General features: G+C 38.9%; 1 protein-coding gene across 12 annotated transcripts in view; it reads left to right on the plus strand.

Moving 5' to 3' along the window:
• KLF12 (KLF transcription factor 12) overlaps window positions 1-19,065 on the plus strand; it is a 235,901-nt gene that overhangs the window by 56,618 nt on the left and 160,218 nt on the right. For 6 of the 12 annotated variants that reach the window (XM_088050984.1, XM_088050993.1, XM_014251758.2 and 3 more), the window contains one exon: window positions 7,854-7,917. The exons of the other annotated variants lie outside the window; for them this stretch is intronic. In XM_088050984.1, coding sequence (XP_087907110.1) covers window positions 7,897-7,917 — 21 coding nt within the window. In that variant the 5' untranslated portion in view covers window positions 7,854-7,896. The remainder of the gene's footprint in view (window positions 1-7,853; window positions 7,918-19,065) is intronic. 12 annotated transcript variants of the gene reach the window in all.

Here is a 19,065-nt window from a genome sequence, read left to right on the forward strand (position 1 = left end):
TAAATTGTGGAAGCCTATCCTCTCTTAAGTGCTGTGGCTGTAGCTTAGAGAGGTCAAGGCCACTTCATAACTATTGCCACCTCTGCTTTGGAGGATCAGAATAGATTTGTTCAAGCAGTTTGGCTTTTTGCTAACTTACCGTGCATTTATTGATGCAGTGAGGTAGAAGTTACATATGTGGTCACACCTAAAGTGGTGACCATCTCCAGGCTGGGGCTTGGTGGGATGAGGTGTTGGCTCTAGCTGCCTATGAAGGCCTCAGCAACATCAACACTGATTTTCCAAATTCCTTTTGGTGATGTATAAACTTGAAGCTTGTTTAGCTTTTTTCTGCTGCTTGTGGGAACAATACTGTTCCCTCTTTTAAAGGAATTCTAATGGGCACAACTTCTCTGTTTTTGTTTATTCTTTAAAATGGCTTTGCTGTGAAAGTTGGCTCAGAGTGCTTGACACTGTGGTTGAGAACTGCACAGTATTTTGTCCGTGGTGGGATGGTGGTTACTGCTGTTTTCTAACTTCTTTTACAACATCTTGCACAGTGTAAAATGGGAAGACATGCCAGGGTTTGTATAAGCTACTACATAGTGTTACATTTTTCATTCATGCTCTGATTTTTCCATTGTCTGTGTTCCCTCTGAAGTCAACTGTGAGGATATACTTTAATAAATTTTGAGTCACATAAGGGTAGTATTTGCCATCTGAGGCAGTATTGATCTGTTTCAGGTATTCATGTGTTTCAGACTTCTTTCCAGGCTTAAGCCACTGGTAGCTCTGCTCACAACAGCTGGCTTGACCAAAGAGCTGATTTTGACTCAGGTGTGCAGTGAAGTTGTCCTCATTCCTTTGGACTTGTAGCATGAGGCCTTAGGAGTTCATCCACCCTCCCTCAGATCAGGTAATCAGGAGGTTCCTGTCACATTGAGAAACATCAGAGACATGGTCCACACAGAAATTGTAGTCCTAAGTAAACTGGTTCTTAAGATCTGGTCATTTCATTTATAAGTGCATACAAGTGTAAGGATTATTTGTTCTTCTGGTGGTCTCTGGGATTCAGCAGCATCCTAACAGAATATAAAGAAAATCCTTGTTTTATTTTTGGAATGAACTAGAATATGAAAGATTATATTGCAACTTTGAGATGAGAGAAAAAGTACTGCTGCTTCTACCTCAAGTAAAGCTGGCTTGATTTTGGACTGAGCATAAGCCTAGTTTGAGTAAAAGCTTTAAGCCAGAAGTGGGACAGTGGGTAATAGTATCTGGTAATGCTAATCTGTATTATCAGGGCAAAATAAGAGTAGGAAACCTAAAAAGTTAGGACCTTTCCCGTGCAGCACCTATTGCGTCAGTCTAGATGAATCTTTTCTGCTGGTGAGGTTGGTCTTTATCCCTTCCCCCACTGTGGAGATATGGAAAAATCACTAGCAGGTATCTTCCCTCTTACTCTCCTCGAGGCATGAGCCGTTTTCCCATGGTTTACCTTGCTTTTCATTTAAAGTTTGACTTAATTTTTAGTACACCTAATCACATTTGTTTCATCTGAAGTCCAAACAAAATGTAGAAACAGAACATACATAATCCCAACCTGAAATTAGGAATAATCACTTCCAAAATTTTAAATATTATTTTAAATACTTCTTTCAGATGCCCATAAGCCCTTATGAGTGCAAATCTTGTATAATCCTTATATGGAGAGTAATATATACTGTTTGCTGGAGAAAGGGGAAAAACAAAGTCTAAAGGGGAGAAGATGACTTTTTTTATTAATTGCAGTTCTTTGTGAATTCAGAAATGGAGTTAGGCTTTTCATCCAACCTTTAAAATATGTGTTATTTTGAATGATATATTAGAAAGTATGCTTTCTGCACATTCCTTCAGAAAATTACTTACAAAAAAAAAAAACTAACCAAAAATTTGTGACTAAAATACATGCATATTTTTATATTAATATATGTACAAGTGTATATATATATTTAAAAAAAATACCATTTTTGTAATAAGAAACTGCTCATCAAGTTCTTTGACATTGTGCACAGGCTGGCAAATAAAATTTTAACTCTAATGGAGTTTGAGCTGTGTGCAAGGATAAGGTGGTGAGCTGACAGACCTTGTCCTGCACTGTAACATGAGCATTTCCGTATGTCAGAGAAGCTGCCCAAAGTGATGGGTGACTGTGTTTATCACTATTTGTTTTATTAGCATCTAATGAAAAACAATGCCATTCGGTTTAAGCTAGAATTGTGAAGGGAGTATCAAGGTTTCAGAGCTATCCACTCAAACAACTGAGTGTCAAAGTTTACTTCTTTTAGAATTAGAAGTCAAGGAGTAGTATTTGACTATTTTTTTCTCTGCTCCTTGCAATTTATTGCACTCTTCTAGATTGACTACTGATTCTTGGCTAAATCCAGTCATTTGAGGGCTCTACTATTTCTCCAGAGTTTAATTAATGAAGTCCTACTCTGTCTTTACAATATTATCAGTGTCCACATACACTTTCTAATTTCATGTGTACACTGATGCAGTAGCAGGGCTTTTTAAGTATTACTGAAGGATACTGTCTTTCTCTGGAACTTTATCTAATAATTGTCAAACTAGACACTTAAGTTCTAGGGTGAACAAATTGTTCGTGGAATTCATCTTGAAGACTCAGAAGGACTGGGATTTAGCCTTGAAGTTGTTAAGTTCAGAATAATTCATTAATGTCAAATAAAAGACCCTGTAAAGAATAATGTTTATTCCTGTAATCCTCTACTGAAGGACTGTGTAAACTTCTTGAACCTTTAGTATAAACCTTTTAAAGTGAGGAACAGGAGAAACATGGCATGAAGGTTGTGTGTGTTTGGTTGATTAATTATTCATCCACATTTGCCCAACTGCATGCTTTCTTCTATGGAAATCTGTTGCCAGAGTATAATGGTTTGGGTAAAAGTACCCCAAGCATCAGGAAAACAACATTGCTGTATGGTCAGGTAGCCAAGGATGTATTTACCTGAACTGCCACAGTTGCAATGGCATTGAGGTCATTCTGGTTTGGCATGAATGTATTGAAGATATCACTCCATAAAGGCTCAGAGAAAATTGGGGTAGATGCTTAGGAGAAGCTGCATCACCCCCATCCCAGACTGCAGTCTCCTCATCTTAGGTGCCATAGGGACCAAGCAGGTGGCAGAGCTGCTACTTCTTACTTTGAATCCTGATGTACTTTAGTACGTGTGTGTCTCTTCTCTGTGCTAGATGTCATTCTTTGTGGGAGTCTGGATAAATATTTCAGTCTGTAGGAGTTCAAGAGAGCTAGGTATCACCTAGCAACAAGCATCCCACTCTCCATCTCCTGCTTATCTTTACTTTTATTAAAGTATCTGAAAACCAGAAGTTGAAGCATTAAGGTAATTTTCAGAAATATTTTGAGCAACTTTAGATATTTTTGTTATTACATTATGCAGAGGAGCAAAGATATTGGTGTGGGGGTTGGCATCTTTAAGTGACTGTACCTTGTCTGAACAGCAGTCACAATCAAAAATTAGCAAAAACTTCAGCTGTTGGCAGAATAACCCTTATGATCACAATTGTTGGGATGCATAGCAAGTGATCCTTGTCTTGTGAGGTCTGCAGTTACACTTAACCTAAACTGAATTAGTTTTCAGCTGTACTGCCTGGTTCATCTTGGCACCTTGTAGTGACTGCTGGTGGGACAGTGCTGTATGTTGGAATTTAAAATAAATTTGTTTTGCAGACAGCTTTGTGGCGAAGTGTATTGGCTAGTTTCAGTCACAGTGGTACAGCACTCTATTTACAAAGCTCCTGGGGACCAGGCCCAAGCCAGGAAAGGGAGATACTTGAATTACAGTTGAGGAAGACTTTGGGATATGCTCAGTACAGTGCTGGACTGTATGCCAACATCTCCTACCCCTTGTCAGTTTTAAATGTCAAGGACTGTTGTGGATCTGTAGCTTGCGGTTAATGTATATTTTATTTGTAGCTTCTTTATGGAATTTATGGAGTTTATGAATGTCCCTGTAAGAGTCAGAATCTCAGGGGAAAAGGATTCATGTGTGGCTACTGTTATTACAAGGGTAGCTATCCTTAACACTGGGTTGAGGATAACTTGGGTTCCTTCATCTCTGAATAGTGCTGAAACTGAGCTTTCAGGAATCCTGCCTTACCTAATGGCCAGGGTGGTCTTGATGAGTTTGGGAGAAGTCATGCTGTTTCGGGGGGAAGTTTGGTGTGACTCAGGGGCCTTGAAAGGGGTTGCACAAGTCAAAATACAGATCTAAGAGCTTTAAAGAAGAAAAGTGCATACTTTAAAATAGATGATCTAAGAAAGTGACTAGCCCTCTTATGCCCAAATAAGGATTTTTTTTTTGTAGAGGGAAAAGTTAAGAAATCCTGATTCAGCAAATGACTTAACTTTGCAAATGAGATGGTCTTTTCCAAATGTATGTTCCCATACCTGAATCAGGAAAGAGTAAAAATAGCACAAGAAGTAATTTGTTACTATATTAATGTGAGTTTCCTTTAAGATTATCTGTTCGTAAAAGATAAGTAAAAGTGATAACAGTGCAGACTTTTTTTTTAAATGAACAAATGTGTTTTATATGTTCAAAAGTGTTCTTTTTTAGAGGTGTGGCTACCTCCGTACCCACAGGGACTTCCATTTTTCTGAAATATGTGCAGCATGATTGTCCTGAAACTCTTTTCATGCTCCATAATGTGGTCCAGGAGTCTTGCTCATCTTCACCAGGGGATGGCCATGCTGGTTGGGGTGGGACTACCAGGACATCTAATCTGATCAAGACAGGTTTTCAAAATGGACTGTTTGGTGTAACCAAATTTATTCAGTTTCTTCTTGCTGTAGAAAAAGGAATCTAATGTTTGGTGCCATTTGTAAACTCCTGGGGTCCTAAAACACTATTTTAAGGTGTTAGTTAGGCTTTGGGTAGAAGAGGACGTAATTTTGTTTGCTACTTAAATTTAATTATTTCCTTTGAAAATGATGGTTTGTGCTTTGCTCTGTGATTACTTCAAGAGCCTTTTTGACTTAAAGGTTTCAAATCAGAAATCTTGTGCAGTTGTCTCATTGGATAGATTTTCTTCAGCTATAAAACCTGCTGGATGCAAATGGAAAATGTTTCTACTTGCACTTCAATGTCTGATTTCGTCTTTCTTACACATATTTCATATACATTTCAGGGTAAGGGACTGAAAACCAAAGTCCAAAATGGGTTTCATGACAGTGATGCATTTGGCAGAATGGATGGTTCCTTTTTTCATATGCATTTCAGAGTCCTTTCATCTGAAATCAGAGCTTTTCAGCACTTTTCAGAAAATCAGGCAGAAGATTTGCAAAGTTACTAGTTAAATGTCATTTTCAGAGGAATGGTTTGCTATTAATCTCCTCAAAAGCAGCCTAAAATAGAAGCCCTTCCACAGAGGAGAACACCCCAAAGGTGTGAGGATATGGGCAGTTTAGTGTTTATTAATTGTGCAGACCTGAAGAGAACTAATAAGCAAACCCAGTTACTTGTCATTGCTAAAAAAGTAGCTTTTCCACGAGGAGGATCGTTGGACATGATTTAATAACGCAAAACCAGCTGCAGCTGTGGCTGGATGGATAGTGGTTTGTTAGTTCTGAAACACAGACCCGTGTTTGCTGCGTCACCATAGCCACCGTAACATAATAGGACTCCAGTGTTGGTGTGTAACTTGAAGCTAAGTTGTGTTGTAGGAACATGTGTGTCAGTGTGCATGTAGAGAGGAGTAATGATGAGAAAACCTGGAGAACTGGAAACATTTACAGGTTAAACTCCTGTCTTCCTCTCATGGAGACTCCATGAAGCTTTTGGCTACATTGCATTTAATTTAAAAAAAGGAAATTACTGTGTCATTTCCCATTCATGTTAGATGACCACATGATGTAAGTCCAGGATATGGAAAATGTGGTTCAGTTGTCCCATTTCTGGACAAGAGCACAGAGGAAAGAGGAATAATATATATTAATATTTAAGTTACAATAAATTAATTTATTTATTATAACATAATTTATTATAGCAGCTAGAAACTCAAATGTGATTCTTCAGGTGTGCAGTTTTAGAAGAAAAAAAAAAGTGGAATCTGCTACATGAAATTCTGAAGTAATCCAAATAATGCCAAGGGAGATGGTATAACAAAAGGGAAAGAAAGTCTACAAGATGCATGAGAGAAGACAAATGGTCTGCAACAGTTAGCATGCTTAAAGGCTATGGTATTTGGTTACTTTTAGTTAGGTCAGTGTCTGTGGTAACTTTGCAGCTTTTTATAATTCATACAAATATTTGAAACTTAATTTCTTCTATTAAACTTAAAATTTGCTTAGAAATAAAATCTAAGTGCATGATGTTTAGTCAGTATGATAGTAGCACACTATATGAATGGGCTATTTTTATTTTCTTAAGGGAGCTTCTTGTCTTTTTACTGTAAAAATTTGTGTAGTATTTAGAAACCTGTCATGTTGTCATGTATACAGCAGAAATGAAATACTGGAATGTGGTTTAAAATCAGGCAGGTGATGCTCTACTGCTATTTGAAGGATGACCTTATTTTGAATGATAGAAAAATAACAGCAGATTGTTTATAATAACTGACAGCAGATTTAGATTCTTGACTTCACACCATTTCCATTATTAAGAGAGACATATGTATGTAGCATTTGCTCCCAGATATATGCACGTATTCTGTCAAGGAGTCTAAGACATCCTGTCTATTATTTAAGTTTCGGACATCTGAAGATTTTTTCTCCCCCAAGGTTTTTCTAAAAAGTTAGACTACCAGGTCTGTCTATTTTCTTAAACCTGAAGGGGCCTCACAAAACATAATATAATAGCTGAATTTCTATATGCTTTTTGCTTTTATAGATTAACACAGAATCATAGGATGTTTTGAGTTGGATGGGACTTAATGTTCATCTAGTTCCAACCTCCCTGTCATGGAAGGGGATGCCACCACACAGATTAGGTTGCTCAAAACCTCATCCAGTCTGGCCTTGAACACTTTTAGGGATGGAGCATTCACGACTTTTCTGGGCAACCTGTGCCAATGCCTTGCCACCCTCACAGTAAAGAATTTATTTCTAACATCTAATTTACATCTCTCCTCATTTAGTTTGAAACCTTATCTTCTGGTATGTGCCCATGTAAAAAGTCCTTCTCCAGCTCTCTTGTAGCCTCTTTAGGTATTGGAAGGTGCTGTAAGGTCTCCCCAGAGCCTTCTCTTCTCCAGGCTGAGCAACCCTAACTCTTTCAGCCCCTTCTCACAGGAGAGGTGCTCTAGCCCTCTGTTCTTCTTTGTGGTCCTCATAACTAAACTGATCATGTATCTATAGGAAACTGAAAGAGTACATATTCAGATTTTGTAGTGGTCTTGGACAGTTTTTTTATGTGTTACCTGTTGGGACTGTGCATGGTATTTCTGGGAAATACAGTTTGAAATATTGGTAAAGAATGTTTGCCCTGTGTAGCTGCTGGAAGGTTCACCTGTACAAATGCAGGGTACTGGTACATAATGGGCTTAGAAGACTAATTAAAGCAGTTGGGATTTAGTGAGCTGAAATAGCAGCTCAGAAGTTAAAAACACAGAGCTTTGACTAAAATAATTGCTTAAGAGGAAACATTAGGCTTTCTCCAGTATACTTTTTTTGTTGTATTTATCCATTTTTCCTTTAAGTGCTTATAAACTTACTGTTCTTCTGACCTCTGTTTCACTATGGAATAGACGTCTATGGTTAGATTTTTTTATATTTACGTACACAACATATTTGAGAAATTACTGAACTTCTCAGAAAATACACAAATTAAATGATTTAATATTTTCTTTTTTAGGATTGAAGTGGATCTAGGGACAAATGGATGACTGAATATTCATATGAAGAGGAAAGCCATAAAAGTTGGTTGACATTTTTACAGCCATCTGCATTACATGTATTAATGCTGTTATCAAAAATTTATATTGTGTTAGAATAGCTTAAATAACTGCCCTGAGCTTTGTATGCTGTATTGTCTTTGAGGCCAAGGAAATACTGTAGCTTAACAGCTGTGGTTTGATGCAATGTTTGCTGACAACACCTTCCTGCTCAGCAGAAAACCCAGCAGTATGTTAAGGAAATGGGCAATTCCTTAGAAGCCAGGTGTTTGACTAGGCTTACACGTAGTGGTGCTCATCATTCTTCCTGCAAGGATGAAGAGAGAATTAGAGGGGTGTTGTCTTCCATTAAAGCTGCTGACTATGACACTTAGTGTGTTGTGGAGTGGCACTCAGATTCCACATTGGCAGGTGCTGTTTAAGAAATCAAACAGGAGATGATCTCTTTGGAAGGTATCTTGGTGCTTTGTTTTCTTGTGATAGAGAGAAGGTTGTTTTACACTGCCTTTTCTGTGATAGTTAAAAAGGAAGAAGCTATTGGTGGACCTCCATGACTGCTACTAAGCCTTGATTACTTCTAGTCTGAGTTATTGGTGACTATGAAGAATAATTTTTCCTCGGATGCTAAGATAACCAGTTCCTACCAAGGCTATTTAAACACAGCTGATGCTGCCTGTGGATTAACAGCAGAGCTAATGAATTGTATTGACAATTGCAGGGTGTTGTGCAGTGGGATGCAGGGCACAGTCCAGAGGGATGCTGCACAACAGCTTGGCTAAATAAAGCATTCTGAAAACTCTAGTAGTCAAGGAGGGGTCTTATTGTGGGAAGCTTGTTTCCTTGAGAGCTGCTTTCAACCCCTGAATCCCAGTCAGGGGCAGAAACAATAAAAAAAAAAAAACAACAAAAAACACAGTTTTTTTCTTTCAAAGCACAGTATTACTTCAGCAAAAGAAATGTAAGTCTACAGTTCTGTTAACTTAGCAAAGTAGTTCAAGAGGACAGAGTCTTATTTTTCTCAGTGCTAATTCAGTTTTATCAAGCTTTTAGTGGTTCAGAAATTTTACAGTTTTATGAACTACTGATCTGAATACAGAAGAGTGTAATTTGTTCTTGGGTAAACTTCTTGAATGTTCACTACAGGTAGTGGACATGCGTCCTCATACCTCCAAATTCACAAGCAGCATGAGATTTGAGGGAATTATCTGTGTCTTTGAATTTTGTCTCCTGAAATGACAGCCAGCAAAGCAATCTTCAGAAGCATCCATGGAACATCTTCTTTGTATGCTGTAGGTCCTGGAAAACACCTCCAGCCTCCCAGAGCCAAATTTAAACCATGATAGAGACAAAGTGGTATTAGTAGCTGTGCAGTAATGTACACAATTTTTTCCATGGTGTCAGGGGCCCATATGCCCACATGAGGCAGCAGTTGTTGCCTGCTAAAACCAGAGCACAGAATCTTGAGGAATTTCCCTTTGGTTTGATTGCTGACAAGTCAGCGGCTGCTGCCCATACCAATGTCTAATAGCTTGGGACGGGCCAGCGTCATGGCAGAGCAAACGCTTCCCTGCTCAGATCTCTTGGCTATGAATAGCAGAGTGAAAAACTGATACTGTCCAAACCTTACTTGCGTCTTTCAGAACTGCGGTGATAAAATTCTCTATGTACAAACTTGGGGAGGCACTTCACTGACAGAAAGTATGAGAGGGTAAAAATACCAAACTAATTACCTGGAAGTCATCTCTGGATATCATTATGTTGCAGTGGACTACTCTTGCTGTCCAGGAGACAGCGCAGAGCAGTACTACCATAGTGTGGTAGTGCTCTGTGTTGGATTGAGAAGTAAGTGGGACAGGCTGTATCTTAGGTATTTGCTTTGGGAAATGACACCAGGGCAGAAAATATTTCTTGGGAGGGGCTATCGTGCCCAGAGTCTATGCAGAGGATGGATGGCTTCCAGATCAAGCAAAAGCAAAAGACTCTTGAAAGAATTTGACCTTTTTGCAGGTTTCTGTAATTGCATGAGAGCTGTATCTCCTATTAGCTCTCTATCTCTGTTCCTCTCTCTGATTTTGCTTGTCTGGTGTAACACAGAGTAGTGGAATGAGGAAGGAAGAACTGGAGAACAGGGTGACTTCTTTCTTGTCAAGCCGTACTTCCACTCTCTCATGCCCTTCTGATGACATCCCACAGTAATTGTGGGGAAGCTGCTCAAAATCTGTACAGATAAGGAAGGGGGTACTGAGTTACTTCTTTACATGTTTTCTGTTTGGCAGCCTTTGCAAATGTAGGACTCTGAATCCTGCTGGTAGTCTTTTATATTAGGAAAGTACCATGACTAAATCATATCACTGAATAAGAAAAAAAATGTGGTTACATGGAGGAATTCAAAGTTCAAGGCTAAAAATGCCTTTTCTGGGAAGAAATAATTCCAGAAAGCTTAAGCAATAGAGGTGGAGAAGGCTTCTCTGTGGTCACTGTTAAGATCTGTTGATAAAGTTCTTGCTCCAATAGGGAAGAGGTTGGATTTCAGCCAGCACCTTGCCTTAGCTGTTTTATTGCTTCTCTACTAATCTAGTTTTGAAAGATTTTCACTGCTAACATGAAAATGTTGGTGTACTGTTGGGAGTGTAAACCACATGTGTTGCATTTTCTGTATGTTATATTGGTATATTTAAGGTCTTCTTTGGTCTGCCTCAAAATATATGTAAACATGGTGTTGTATAAATAAGTGACATCTAAGTACATATGCAACTGATTAAGGAAAAATGAACATAATTCTTTCTGTCTCAAAATGAGGTTAAGTGAATATCTACAAGAAAAAAGAAGTGCGCAAAATTAAACCTGCCATCAAATGTACATATTGAATACATGCAGCTTATGATGCTTCTGCATTTTCTATAATACTAACAGCTGCGTCCAGAGGTTCATATGTCTGTTGAATCAGATATTTAAAGTTTGTTTTTCAGTGTACAGTGGCTGAGTAGGGGTGAGACTTGGGTAGGTGCTGGCAAGGAAATGGGTAACTGAAAGAGAAAAACTATAGCTCAAAGGTTCTAGGCAAAATAGGCTTTCAAAACCAAGTAAACAGGACTGAAAGATGGTCTGAGAGCAAAACTAAAGGGGAAAGGAGGTTGTTCAGATTGTAAAAGCACGGATCTGGGTTGTACTTAACGAGTGGCCGTGGGTGCAGTCACACCACTTGCGCTGTGGTTTCATGAACAGCTTCTAGAAATAGCACCGCGTAGTTTAGTTGATCAGGTTTAATGATCTAAGTTATTTAATGCTGGAAAAGTGATTAACAACACTGAGTTTAATGGTGTAAGGATGACTCCTAAATTTCTGTGTGTCATGTCTTGGAAAAAACCCAAAACCAAACCAACCAAGAGCAAACTTTAGCTCACCTGTTTAGAGGAAGGGACTCAAGGAGGTGTTTCTTGAACTGTCAGAAGTCTCCCAACCTCTTAGGTGCCCTTGCCTCACCTCCTTTGGCTCCTGCGTGGAGCAGGGCATGGGAGGCTGCAGAACTTGCTAGCTGCTGGTTACATGCCTGGACTTCTACACCATGCTCCACTGCAGGCTGGGCAAACTCCCTGGGTCATCTCGTGTGACTCAGGATCTACCCTGGTTTTGTGTGGAGCTTGGATTCACTGGACTTCATCTTTTTGCTTTTTCATGCTTTTTAAAGTCTGGTCATGATAAAAAGTGATTTTTTAAAAAATGTATTTGAGAATGTTTCAAGGAAGTTTTATGGTTTTATTTGCATAGAGAGGATAGTGGTAACAATGTGGTGGTGTGTTTGGTTTTCCTTGTCATCTGTCCTCTCTGTATTGCAAACAAATGCCGTTTTTCTAGAAAGAAAGCAGCTGCTCTTAAGGCGTCTTTCTTGTCTGGCGTCATTCAGTGGATTCTTGGAATATAATTATGACTGGAAACATCAGCTTGGTAAAATATATTAATCTAGAGGGAATTACTTAGCACTGACCATCAATCTGTCTTTCTGTCATGTGCTTTTCAGTTTAGATTACTCTCAGGCAAAAGGGCTGTAGTTTGATGTTTTGTCTTAATTCATTATGGTTATAAATTAGTTGGATAAAACAATGTAACAAATGACTACTTGAAAATGACTGATGGCCCCATTCAGCAAGGCAGAGGGACTGTGAAGTTCTTTTGGTTTGGTCTGTTGTCTAGCATTTATCAAGATGGGTCCCTTAACAGTCGATTGGTGGTTGATTTTTAATGAATATTTCACAATGTAAATAGATAGCAGGCAGTTGTCTGGAGCTCAGTCATATTCGTAGGACAGATCCACTTTTACTTGCTGTCACTGAAGAATGTAAAAGTTACGCTGAAACTGTGGAGTGGGAGGAAAGCTTTTCCCCAAATCTTGTACTGTGGAAAGGGAGGAGCGGCAGTGAATTTCTTTCTTTTCCTGTTTCTTACATCAGCAGCCGTATACTGTGCTGTCTCTTTCTCCTGTCTTTCCCACTGGGTGCTGGAGGGCTGTGCATGGTGAGCGCTGTAACCTCAGGTTTGCTCAGTTGTAGACTCAGCCCTGCTGCAAGTGAGGTGAGGTGAATTTCAAGCTGAGGCCCATGGCTGAAAAACTGCTGGGGTCGTTTCCAAAACTGATATTTTCCAAGGAGAAGAAGGCATTTAAGATGGTTTGCAACAAACCACTTTAGCTTTGTGAGTTTGCATATGAGCTCCTTCCTGTTCCCCTTGCATTTGCAAAGTTATGGAATGATTTCTGGAAAGACCCTGGTGTTCTTACTAAGCTTTCCTTATGAACAGCAGTACAAAATTTGTTCTACACAGCTCATTTCTTCAATTCTGCCAGACAGATGCTTTCATAATCTAAATGGTTTCTTGTTTATGGATCCTGGGTCTTGGCTACATTCCATTCATTTCCCAACTATTTTGGTGACACACATACATGTAGATTATGGACAAATCATATTTAGCAGTTGGCTTGTGAGCTGACCTTGTTTAAATAAAACTGGGTTATGATTTTGAGGGTTTTGTTTTTGTATTTAGTTTCTGCCAGTGTGGATCGGGGGTAAAACGTCCATGAGGTATCCTAAGTTTTATGTATAAAAAATACAGTATATTTCAGAAGTGTTATTTTACTAGTTGAAGATAGCAGTGATCTTTTGCACTCACACTTTCAGAAAGGCATAGAAAGTAGGCACAGAGTGAGTTAGACTTGCCTTGTCAAAGTCCGGTCTTCGGCAAAATCTCAAGCTTTGCTCTAAAAGCAAAGGGATAATAATATAATACTATAATATAATATAATTATAATATAATATAATATAAAGGGATCTTCAAATGTTATAAATAAGGTTGTATTCTCAAATAGAGCAAAGTTGCCCAAAAGGCTTTGTTCATAATTGGGAAAAAGGTCTTTGGCTCAGCAGTGGTGTTCAGGGTTTGCATCCAGTGTCTGCACAGACTTCTGCTCTGCTTGGAGCTGCTGTGGAATATTTCAGGTGCATTGGTTTTTGAATTAAAATCTTTTTTATTAAACAATTTTTTGAAATAGGAAGAATGGAGAATTGTATAAAAGAGGATGGCAGCAATTTTCATGTGAGGTGATACGTGGGGGGAGTAAGGCAGCCCACATTGTAGTGCAATTCACAGGAGAGTAGTTTGTCTAGAATTAACAAAATGTGATAAAAATGTGGAATGCTTAAAATGTTCTTTTCACAGTTCAAGTCATTAAAATTACTGAATGTCATTGTAAAGCAAAGGTAGATCTTGCTGGTGTTGCCTGGATCACTTCTCCATAGAGACAGGTGATGAGGATGGTCTGTGGGTAGTAAATTGTGGATGTAGGTGAAAGCTGTTTAAGAGCTTGCTTCAGCACCTACTAACATAACTCAGTTCTGTAGAGTGCCTTTTAAGCTACTTCTGAAAGTTAATAACTAACCCTTTATCATCTTATTTATTAAATGCGTCAACATCTATAATTTGTATTACTTATTGCTGTTGATCATAAGGCTTGGGGTGTGGTAACTTCATCTGATTATTTAAGGTCATAGCTTTTAAATGCATCCTGTGATCACAATTCTCCTGTAGATGTTGCTTTGTTTTTTAAAGTTCAAGGATTTTTTGTCGGGTTGACGGCTTTCTTTCTTTGGTTTTTAGTTCATATTGGGAGTGAAAAAAAAAAAAATCCGAAAAACTTAATCTTGAAAAGATCAGCAAGAGCTGAAAACAGAGTTAGCAAAAATTAGCCTATGAGTATAAAATAACAAACAGCTTTATAATGTGAGCAAAGACACCCTTGGTTCCCATTTCTGGTGTTGAAAATATGTGGTGTGTGTTGGTGTGTGTTGGTGTTCCCCTACTGGGAGGGAGAGATGTGTTAAAAACAGAGTTTCTGCATCTCAGGTGGAGCAGAAACTGATACTGTGGCCTCTTGTCTCCAAAATTTGTCTTGTAGGCTATTATATATAAAGTAAAGCCTAAAGATCTAGATGAAAAAATTTCAGGTGAGCATTTCCTAGGTTCTGGCTATGCTGGGAAGTGAACCCAAGAGTGTTACTGGTTTAATATAGGTCCAGAAAATCTTCCATGCATGTGTTGGTCCATAGCAGGCTATGTTTCACCTCATGGCATGGCCCAGGGCTGCACAAGGTAGGTGACTTGGAAGAAACCTGGTTTGGTGTTTCCAAACCACTGTCTGTTTCAAACCACTTTCTTCAGTTCCTTTTTCCATCTTGACATCTCTTCTGGGGACTAGTTTTAACTGATGGGACATAATACACAGAGAACTAGATCACGAATGCCTGGATTCGTTCTTTTCAATTTCAGTCATTTTGCTGAAGGCTCCTGTCTTCTACTAGTCAGCAGAGAGCAGTAAGCATCTCCAGAGGGCAGTTCTTCCCATGGGATTTCTCTGTCCTCCCTGGAAGGACATCTCTTCTGCCTGTAAGATATGATGGTACAGACACTGAGTACATGAGGCTCCACTCTGCTGGACTCATTCTCCAGCCCTTGGGTTTCCAAAACAGCCCTGAGCATCCCTGCTCTTGCAGCCTGACATCTCTGCTGCCATGTGTTCTCTTGGGAATGAAAGAGCAGTCACCACGCTCATTTCACCTTTTAATCCTAGTGCACTTACTGAACAATTACACTAATTCTAGTAATGACTAAATTTATACTGCTCCAGAGGGGGAAGCACAAGGCATTTAATTTTAAAGCTGTTTGACAAGACCATTTTGATGTGTGTATTTGCAGAAGTATGACACAAGTTTCCAAAGTACCTGATGGGGAGAAAAATGTTTAAATTCATACTCTCAGGTTTTCAATTTCCAAGAAACAGAATAATCTTCATTTCTGTTAAGCATGAGCCATCAAATAAAACAGTTTTAAAACAGATACACAGGACTTGCTACTTCAGTTTATTTAATAATGACCTCTCTCTGGTCATTAGTTATAAGCATGGAAAAAAAAAGATACGTCTCTTGTGTGGAGTTACTAATTCTCATTATCATGAAGTGTCACAACTAATTGCGTTTTGGAGTTAATCTTTCCTTTGTGATGAGGAGGGGAAGAATCTTGTCCGTCTGAATAGTGGTGTTGATTAAGATACATTGAACCAGATACTGAAAGATTGTGTGTTCCTGATTTCCTTTTCCTACATATCTGACAATAAGAATTTATTGGTAGAAATAAATGGGTTTGGATTTTTGACATCCTGTGGAGAGCATGATGTCAAACAACAGCAATTTGTCACTTCTCATATGATGCTGTAGAAGAATGTGTTAGAATTCAGTAGCTAGCACATAAGGAGAAGACAATTAGTTTAAAACTGATACCCACTGCTAACAGACCTGAATAATGATTCCACTGGATATGATTTTTCCTGTACCCAAGGACATGTGTCTAAAAGAGAAAACAAGTTCCCAGTATTAATCTAAATCTCAACTCACTCTTGTGCTTCCCATGTGGTGATTCATTAAGTCTTTCTTGTGCAGAGGTCTAGTGATGAGTCAGGAAAGGGCAAGTTTTCTGCTTTGAGGCTGACACCTTCTTTTGAACTTTGCTATTTACTGGAGTTTTTTGGTGTTCAGTTTGATAGCAGTCAGCTGCAGCTGTGATTGCAGTCAGCTGTGATGGACATGTGGGCATAGCTCAAGTGAAAACAAAAACCTAGGCTTTCAAACATTATAGGTAAATGTGTTGAGTTCCCACCCTAATTTTTAAGTAATATAGAAGTATTTCAGTATTTGTATTAGTGAAAAAATACAAACAAAAAATTCCCCAACCAGTAAAGCATAAACGCATGATAAAAAGTGTCTTAGAAATAAAGAAATACAAAACATTTTTTTTCCTTGTCTTTATTTTTCCTTTTTTTTTTTTTTCTTTTTTAATGAGGATGGTACAACCTTCAAAAAGCAAACATTTGGAGTTCAGTCTGAGTTTCATTTAGAATAATATGAGCTTAGGTGTTTCTGAAGTAAGATGACAGTGAGAATCTCTCTTGCAAATTAAAAAGTAAGGAGTGTCTGTTGGTCTTAGGAAGATGAAAATTAACTTAGATGTGTAGGTTGTCTTAAGTGCAGTGGAACTGAAATGATGTTTGCTGAACTACTCTTTGGAGATTTACATAATGGATGAGATACAGGAGCTGCAGGCAGCATGACAGTGGAGTTTATTTTATCACAGGATGTAAAGCAAGTGAATTGCCTTAATAATCTCTGCAGAAAGCAAGGGTATTCTTTTTTTTTTTATTATTTTTATATAGAGAAGGAGAGCCAGAAAGTTCGTAATATCCTGGCTGTTCATGTACAAGGAACCAAACCTTTCTTTAGAATGACCTGAACCCATTCAGCCGTCATGCTTTCTTACTGAGGACCTCCAAAGCTCTTCAGGGAAGACAAGCAACATACATCTCTGAAAGTACGTCTTTTATGTTGTAAAATGAGTTGATATAAGGTGCTCATAACAGGCTGGGTATTTATTCTAACTGCTGTATATTTAATATATGGAAAGCATATATAAACCAAGTGTACCTGCTGTTTAATTCTATAGTGGTAATGACAATTTCAAAAGTTTTAGAACCTTTATCATTTCAAAGTGGGTGCATTTTGGAAAGAAGCTATAATATTAAAAGGTTGCAGGATTTAATTTTTTATCAAACCAATTAACCCACTTTGGTTGGCATGGAAGTTTCTGTTTTTCTGCTTCAGCTGATGATATCTTTTCAGCATAGAAAATGGACAGAGAAACACTGGAAAAGTAAAATAGTTAACTGTAGGTGGTAATAACAACACCCATCTCCTGTTGTATGCTTTTCAGCTGTGTACTTGGCTTCAGGCAAGAGTCAGACTCCTATGTTATTCTGAATATAAATGTGCCATTGCTCTTTGATCTGTAGCAAAACTTCCTAATGATCAAGGCTACTTAGCACTTTTGCTTGAAGGAAAAGATTTACTTTTGGGCATAGCAAGTTTCCAGAAGAGTTAATGATGTCCTTAGGTTCTGGTTTTTGAGAACTGTATGCAGCCTAAAAACTCTTTTGTATTAATCTTACGTCAGTTGCTAGGTCTTCTAGAAGAGCCTGGGCAAGTTACTTATTATAAATTGTTGCACAGAAAAAAGGCATTTATTTACCTAATGTGAAACCAGATTATCAGGAAAAAAAAAAATCGTAATTTCTTGAATGTAGTATTATGTGAGTTACTGTTTTTGTTAATGAGAAAACATATTTCCAGGAATTTCAGCAGTGATGTACAATACCTAGTCAATCTGCTAGGTATGCTGTGCTCCAGTATTTAGTGGATGCAGGCTGGGATTAGTTATGCTAGATTTCCTCTGGATACTGGATTGGATAGCATTTATTGTTTATCAGCTGATGTACAAAGTTAGATTTTTCTTTTTGCCAGTCAGGTTTTTTTTCCCTGTGTTTCTAGTGAATGTGTTACTTCTGTCAAGTCGAAAGTCTATATCAGTAACAGTTACTGCAGTGTGCAAGGAATGGCACCAAAGTGATAACCCATCTGCTTGTATTTGTTGGTGCCTCTCCACAGTGCCAGCCTGGTGGGATCAGAGACCAAGGAATCTTTTATAAGAACAGAGTTGTTTTCATCAGAAAGTGTTTTAAAACACTGAAATTCTTCCACCCCGTTGGCTCTGAAATCTCCCACATGGGGATCTTTAGAGTAAATAAATAAAAGATCACACCAGGAAAATGTGATTTAAAGTGTTTGTAACTGTTCCCCAAACAGCAGTAAAATCCTAAATATGATATGAGCAAGGCAAACAAGGGGAAAAGTTCACTTCAGCCTCCAGACTTTCTATTTGCACTATGTAGCTATGCAGCACCAGACCCTGTGGACACAGGAGAGGATTCTGAGGAGTCCTGGTGTCCAAAGGACACCCCTCCTTGGGTTAAGACAGCTTACTTGTGCCCTACTTCTACACAGCTTGCCCTTCTTTGGGATGTGTGTACATTTGTATCAGAGAAGTCTCTTATTTCTAACCAGACCTAAGTGACCTACCAGTGTTTGCCTGCACAGAGCCAGAAATATTAAATAGTTTGGGCTGGACAGGACCTTAAACATGCAATCCCCCTGCTGTGGGCATAGACACCTTTCACTAGACCAGGTTACTCAGAGCACTATTCAAAGAAGCATTGAACACTTCAGGGGTGGGGCATCCACAGCTTCTCTGGGAAAGCTTTTTCATTGCCTCACCACCCTCACAGTAAAGAATTTTTTCCTAGTATCTAAACCAAGCCTACCCTCTTTCAGTTTGAAACCATTCCCCCTTATCCTATTACTATGTGCACTTGTAAAAAATCTTTCTCCATCTTTCTTGTAGGTCCATACAGGTACTGGAAGGCTGCTGTAAGTTGTCCCTGAATCCTTCTCTTGTCCAGGCTGAACAATCCCAATTCTCCCACCCTTTCTTCATATGAGAGCTGTTTCATCCCTCTGAATATCTTGGTGGCTCTCCTGTGGACTCACTCCAACAGGTCCATGTCCTTGTTGTGCTGGCACCCCAGAGCTGGTGCAGCCCTGCAGGTGGGGTCTCAGCAGAGCAGAGGGGCAGAATCCCCGACCTGGCCCTGCTGCCCACGCTGCTCTGGATGCAGCCCAGGACACCTTTGGCTCTCTGGGCTGGGAGTGCCCATGGCTGGCTCATGTCCAGCCTCTCAGCCTC

The sequence above is a fragment of the Pseudopodoces humilis genome, chromosome 2, assembly GCF_049639895.1.
Source record: "Pseudopodoces humilis isolate 2021_Gansu_Grassland_sample_001 chromosome 2, ASM4963989v1, whole genome shotgun sequence".
Taxonomy (NCBI): domain Eukaryota; kingdom Metazoa; phylum Chordata; class Aves; order Passeriformes; family Paridae; genus Pseudopodoces; species Pseudopodoces humilis.